Source organism: Sinocyclocheilus anshuiensis, unplaced genomic scaffold (genome assembly GCF_001515605.1).
Source record: "Sinocyclocheilus anshuiensis isolate Anshui unplaced genomic scaffold, SAMN03320099.WGS_v1.1 scaffold923, whole genome shotgun sequence".
Taxonomy (NCBI): Eukaryota; Metazoa; Chordata; class Actinopteri; order Cypriniformes; family Cyprinidae; genus Sinocyclocheilus; species Sinocyclocheilus anshuiensis.
This window is the reverse complement of record NW_015544138.1, coordinates 947,985-955,506: the sequence shown is the minus strand read 5'-3', so window position 1 is coordinate 955,506 and position 7,522 is coordinate 947,985. Positions and strand designations below refer to the sequence as shown.

The 7,522-nt window shown below is 30.6% G+C and overlaps 1 protein-coding gene across 1 annotated transcript in view; it reads left to right on the top strand.

Annotated features, from left to right (window-relative positions):
- Nucleotides 1–7,522, top strand: part of myo9ab (myosin IXAb) — a 133,205-nt gene that overhangs the window by 71,802 nt on the left and 53,881 nt on the right. The window contains exons 14-18 of the mRNA XM_016494739.1: nt 2,041–2,288; nt 3,224–3,333; nt 5,041–5,122; nt 6,597–6,689; nt 6,772–6,811. Coding sequence (XP_016350225.1) covers nt 2,041–2,288; nt 3,224–3,333; nt 5,041–5,122; nt 6,597–6,689; nt 6,772–6,811 — 573 coding nt within the window. The remainder of the gene's footprint in view (nt 1–2,040; nt 2,289–3,223; nt 3,334–5,040; nt 5,123–6,596; nt 6,690–6,771; nt 6,812–7,522) is intronic.

Genomic DNA, 7,522 nt, shown 5'->3' with positions numbered 1-7,522 from the left:
CGCAGCGGAGAGATCAAAACAAAACAACAGTCACTAATTAGAAGTACAAAACGAGGATTTGTAAAGAAGAATGTTAGAGGATTTCGATATAAGCCAAGAGGAGACTGGTTTTCCTTTGCTAAAGTAAGGAAACTTTGCTTCCTTTGCTCCTGTTAACAAAGTGCGATCACTCACTTGCATTTTTTTCTCGATAGTGGAAACAACTTAAAATACGTCGTAATTTTTGCTCATAAAGGTAAGAGTAATACATTCGGAAATGTAAAAATAAAGGATACATACAGCATGTGCTTTCTGCAATTTCGGCCAGGAGCGCTTCAGATGAACCGAAACTCAGCGAATACTTGCCTCAAAAACTTGCTATATATATATATATATTAGAAAGCTTTAAATTACTACTTTAAAACGAAATAATTCAAATCGAAAACAAAAACTCTTTCATTAGGCTATGTAATCCTTAAAGATGCATTTCTCTCTAAAGGCACGTCCAACGAGGAGATGGCGAGTCATTTTTTCAACACCATCTAAACTATAAAAATAAGAAAGCCTTAAACAGGCCTAAAAAATTATATTTTTTCTGATTTTTATGTTGCTCTGCTCTAAATACCTTTTACACAATTTTGTCTGATATGTGAATTATATTTATTTAGATACTGATTTTAGTTGGTCTAAATTAAGTAGGTTAGGCACAAATTTGCTTATATGGGTTCCCTTCTAGACACGAGCGCTGTGTGTTTGTATGTGCTTCATAACCATGCACCCCAGGGGGCCCGTCTAATAGCCTGCACTGGGGCCCGTCATTACTAAGTTACGCCACTGCTCTGGGGTGAGTAAAACAGCCTAATTTTCATTTTTGGGTGAACTAACCCTTTAAGTTCCTGTCGGTGTTATCTGAGTTGGTCCGGTATTATACGTCGAAGTTGTGCTTCATGTGAGTCTCGCCCTGCCTTGTGTTTCCCTTTTAGATTGTTTATTAAAGACTGTAGTTTTGAGTTTATCCTCATTTCCTCGTTCTTCGTCTTGTCCCAGAAGGCAACCGTGACAGTATCCTTGAGATAGTACTGCAGTTTTTAATGATATTTTTAATTCGTTTTTATATTTAGATTTTCTGTTTTAATTTTATCTGATGTTTTAGTTATTTTGTCGTGAGTTTTTGTAAGTTTTAGTAATATTTTTTCAGTATATTTATTTTTGTTTCATTTTATTATTATTGTTATATTTTATTATGTTTTATTTCAGTTTTAGTGATTTTATTGCATCAAGTTAAACGAATGAAAATGGCAAATGTTGCTTAGTTTAAAATAGTGTTATTTTAGTGAAATACTATATTATAGTTTTTGTTAATATTATGAATTAGATTTTATTTTTATATTTTCTGTTTTCATTTTAACTGTAGTTAAAGTTTTAGTACTGTTGTGCTTTTGTCTTTTTTTTTTAATAAATGTCTATATCATTTTATTCATTTTTATTTAAAGTTAAACAAAATGAAAAGGACAAATGTGGCAACTCTACCTAGTCCCTAGTGTACGTAGTCAACTAACTGAAATAAAATATGTTTAAGCTTATATTTTATTTTATTTCTAGTGACAAAAAGCTAACCTTGGTTTGAAATAGCATACTACTTTTATACAGTGCCGCCCACTAATATTGGCACCCTTGGTAAATATGAGCAAAGGTGGCTGTGAAAATAAATAACTTCAGTCACCCTGGTGTGCTACAAAATGTAAATATGAATGAATATACTTCAGAGATATTTTACTCATAAGAATTTCTAGGGGTGCTAATAATGGTAGCCAACATGCATTGGAAAAAAACATTTATTTCGTAATGTGACTTTCCCCCCACTTTCAATTGTTTTACTTCAATGAAAGTTTAGAATTTTGTGATTTTTTTGAATGAAAGATCAAAAAGATAAACAATGCAGATTTATTCTCACAGCCGCCTTTGCTCATATTTACCAAGGGTGCCAATATCAGTGGGGGGCACTGTATATATAAAGTATGCATGCATGTGCTGTCTTTGACATGTCTGTTGTGTCTGCAGGACTTCAGGGAGAAGAACACGGATCACATGCGTCCGGATATCGTGGCTCTGCTGAAGAGCAGCCGAAATGCTTTCATCTGTGGCCTGATGGGAATCGATCCGGTGGCCACCTTCCGCTGGGCCGTGATCCGCGCCTATTTCCGAGCGCTCGTCGCCTTCAGAGAAGCCGGGAAACGGCACAAGGAGAAGATGACGACGACGAGCGGTGAGAAACAGTGTCATTACAAACCAGATCCTGTCATGCAGCTGTGAGACTCAAACACTCACAAACGTTTCTCACAATCAAATGTGCAAGAATTAACTACCCATGATGCAACACTTCTCTATTATTTATCGCCATGGAGACAATGCAAACGCTCTCGTGATGTTAAAATATGCATGCATGAAGACAGAAGAACAGCAGACTGGAAACAATGCGTTTTAGATGCTGACACACTTAGCATCCCTGTGATTTCATTCACAATGCTTCGTTTTAAATTAAATGTAATTTTAATGTAATGTTTTTTTGGGGGGGGCGGGTTTTGCAAGCAATGACAATAAAAATAGATTATTATTATTATTAATAATAATAATAATAAAAATAATACTTTTATAAATAGTACAATTATATAAATTGTAAATAATTAAAAACATTACAAATAATAAAAAATAATAATGTATAAAAAAAACATTAAAAAATTAAAAAAAATTTAAAAAATTCAGTGTGTAATGTAACATTTAAAAAGGTAAATTTACACAAAAACATACAATTTGCTTAATTTATATATATTTTTAATACATACTTTATAATTTTTTTTTACCTTATTTGTGGCAGTTTCCCTGTTCATTTTTTTTATATACATACAATAAACAATAAAATATAACCACAGGTATTTACTGTTTATTATTTACTTTCTAAAATAAACATGAAAATATACATAAACATTTTCATGCACCTTATTTATTTATAACATACAAGTAAGCATTTTAAAATATAAATAATCACTTTTTTATTTGCAGCTCAGCTATTTCTATAGCATATGATATGCTGCTGGTTTGTGGAGTTGTCGTCAGATGTTTGCGGACACAGTTGTGATAGTTTATCACATGCGTTTGTGAACATGTGCTGTGTTGTTTTATTAAAGTGTTTGTTGTTGCAGAATCACTCGACCAGCGAGAACAACAACTGCAGACGACGACACTAAAATGGTCCGGTTCAGAATCAGAAAAGTGTGGACAGCTTCAGTTTCCTGCATCATCCTGTTCACCAGCGGAGCCTTGAGATCCTGCAGCGATGCAAAGATGACAAATACAGTAAGATGACAAAAATGTTTATCACTTGAAATAAAATAAATATTAACTGAAAAAAAAAAAAAAACTTGATTAACTTGATGTTCTAAAATAACTAAAAATAAACTGAAATAAAAGATATTTCCCAAACTCTGTTGTCCCGCTGAAATTTTAAGTTATTATTTAAAAATGTAATAACACGTTCACGTTCATGGTCACATGCAGGCAAACTAAAATTTTACCACAATGTTAAAAACCAAACATGGTAAAGACACTGTAATGTAGCTTATTGACTTTATGAAACTACAGCATGAAAAAATACAATGTTTATTTACTGAATAAATTCAGTAAATATTAATTTGTCAATGTATTTATCAAAATAATGTCTTCATTTATTAAAAGTTTTATATCTATAAACTAATAAAAATTACTAAAACTTTGGCTAACATTAAAATGGAAACTATAAAAAAATTAATAATTTTTTTTAAACATAAAAATTACAACAAAAATTACTAAAACTTTGGCTAACATTAAAATGGAAACTATAAAAAAATTAATAATTTTTTTTAAACATAAAAATTACAACTTTATCAAGTGTTTCAAATTGTCTTTGTGCCAAATGAGTATTCCACCTGAGTCACGGCCATATTTTATTTTAGAATTTTTTAATGAAGGAACAACAATTTCTTTGTATCCTATTGGACAATGTAAAGCCTCATTACTGCGACACCACGTTTCATGAAAGATACAAATGTCCATATCTGTTACACTGCTGAGTAAGTCTTGGTCTGCAGACTTGTTACCGAAAGTAGAAGAGTGCAGACCCTGTATATTCCAACAACTGATTTTAAGAGACTTCATGAATAGGTTTGTCTGTGAAGTGTGTGCGTGTATATGTACATCTGTGTGAGTTATATCATGAGTCTGGAGCAGACTGTGTTCAGCAGACGTCTTATCTCTCTCTCTCTCTCTCTCTCTATATGTCTCTCGCTCTCTCTCTCTCTCTCTATGTCTCTCTATGTCTCTCTTTCTCTATGTCTCTCTCAAAAAATTAATAATTTTTTTTAAACATAAAAATTACAACAAAAATTACTAAAACTTTGGCTAACATTAAAATGGAAACTATAAAAAAATTAATAATTTTTTTTAAACATAAAAATTACAACAAAAATTACTAAAACTTTGGCTAACATTAAAATGGAAACTATAAAAAATGTTTAAAAAATGTAAACAAAAATTACAACAAAAATTACTAAAACGTTGACGTTATAATGAAAACAGAAAATATAAAAAAAAATGTTTTACATAAAACAATGAAGTTACTAAAACTTAAACTGATATTATGATAAAAACAGAAAGTATAAAAATTTAAATAATAATAAGTACAAAAACACAACAAATTTGCTAAAAAATTACAAAAAAATACTAAACTATAAATTTAAACATTAAAACGTAAAATATAAAAATAAAAACTGTTGGAACGTCACAGCAACTGAATCTTCAACAATAAAAATGACTAAATGATCTCCCCAAAAATCCATCAGAACGATCTGACATCATCATAAAGAGTTTTTGTTATGGTTCTGTTAATGATGAGGTTATTGTTTGACTTTCAGGATATTTGTGTAAACAGGCTTTAATTTGGTCTCATGGCAGTAATTTCAGTTTGGCTCATGTGTGACTGGTTTATATGAATGATCTCAGTTGTTTGTGTTCCTCTCTGTCTGTCAGATTCCAGCATCAGCCGGAGGAGTCCACGCACTCCACTATCAGACCTGCAGGGAACAAACACGCGCCGCGAGAACATGAGCAGGTACAAACCCCTCAAACATTCACTTCATATTTCAGTCATTTAAAGGGATAGTTTACCCAAAAATGTAAATGTGATGTTTATCTGCTTACCCCCAGGGCATCCAAGATGTAGGTGACTTTGTTTCTTCAGTAGAACACAAATTATGATTTTTAACTCCAGCCGTTGCAGTCTGTCAGTCGTATAATGCATGGCAATGGTAACAAAATCTATGAGAGTAAAAAAAACATGCACAGACAAATCCAAATTAAACCCTGCGACTCGTGACGACACATTGATGTCCTAAGACACGAAACGATCGGTTTGTGCGAGAAACCGAACAGTATTTATATCATATTTAGTATTTATATCTCGAATGAGTTCGCGTGAGAGAACGTAATGGGGGTAAGCAGATAAACATCACATTTACATTTTTGGGTGAACTATCCCTTTAACCACATGTTCACCGAGCTCTGATGTCAGCTAATGGTCACATGACATGCAGCAAAACAAACAAAACAACAACATTTCTGATACAATTGTAGAGTTTACCACACAAAATAGAGTAAAGTCACTTTAATGCACAACTGTATTGGTTTTATAAAGTGGCAGCATGTAAAAATTAACAAGTGTTCAATTATTAAGAAAGTAATTAATTTAACTAATAAATATAATTTTTAAATAATCATTTAAATAATAGCTTTATAAATAACTAAATTGTATTATTGATTTTACTGATGAATTTTATTATAGCAGGTAAACAAATACAGCACCACAATTTGTGATTGTTTTATAGCTAAAAAAAAATGTCAGCGTAATTTAAAACAAATTAAAACGTATGTATTTATTAAAATTATTTATCAAAAATTGAATATTAATTGATTTTTTTAAATACATAAATAAAAAAAACATAAAATGAAGTTTTAAAATATCTAAATTGTTTATTAAAAATACAAAATTTTAAATGTATTTACTAATAACTTTTAATTATAGCAGAAAAGCAATTAAAACAGAAATTTGTGATTGCGGTATTGTAGATAAAATTGTAGATTTTACCACAATTTAAAAACAAAACATGGTAAAGTCACTGAAATGCACAACTTTAAGCGGCTAATTGATTTTATGAAATGACATCAGGAAAAATGTTAATGTTCAATATTTATTAATAATTATAATAATTCAATAGATAGATAGTTTATTAAAAATATTAATTAAAAAAATTTTTTTTTTAAATATCTAAATTAACTTTTTAAATATGTATAATACATTTTTTAATGTAGAAAATAATTATATTTATATAATAAATTATTCCATCTTTATTAAGTGTTTTATTAGCTATTTATTTAATTTAAATAAATAAATAAAAATGTATTTGTATGCTTTAATGAATAACTAGGTTTTGGTCAGCTTGCGAACCCCGCGGTCAGTTCAAGCGTAAAACACAAAAGCAGGTGTTTCTGCTGTAAGTGTAAGGCATGCGTGTCTCCGTCTGTGTCAGGAGGTGCGAACGCGTCTCGTCTCACCAGGAGGAGGGCATCTTCGTGAACTCGGTGAATAATAAGCTGCTGGAGCGAGCGCAGGGCATCCTGATGTGAGTCTGAACCCCAGCCGCACACTTCAGCTCTGATTCTGACTCGTATTCATTCTGTCTCAAACTTTCTCTGTTTCTGAAGGAGAAACAAGAACTGCAAGACCAAGCCCAGCCTCCCGAAGGTGACGCATGCATTTTAATTCAGCATCTTTAGCATGTTGACACAACTATGCAATATTTATTTTTATTTTAAATATACATTTAAAAAATGTGCAACTTACTCAAAAAAAAATTAATAAATATATATATATATACACTAGTGCTGTCAAACGATTAATCGCGATTAATCGCATCCAAAATAAAAGTTTTTGTTTACATAATATATGTGTGTGCACTTATGTATATATAAATGCAAACACATGCATGTATATATTTTAGAAAATATGTTATATTTATATATTAAATATATTTATATATAATATAAAATATAAGAATATGAATATATAAATGTATAAACGTAAATATTTTCACAATATATACATGCATGTGTGTGTGTGTATATATACACATAATAAATATACACGGTACACACTCATATATTATGTAAACAAAAACTGTTATTTTGGATGTGATTAATCGCGATTAATCATTTAACAGCACTATACATTTTTTTAAATGTTTGAAATATAAAAGGTTACACTTTATTTTAAGTGTCATTGTTCCAGTGTAATTATACATTGAAGTACTGAGTAATATTAATTAACTACATGTACTTCTACTTACCATAGGGTTAGGGTTAGGGTTTGGTTTAGGCAGAGGCGGACAGTAACTAAGTACGTTTACTTGAGTATTGTACTTAAGTACACTTTTTGAGTATCTGTCTTTACTTGAGT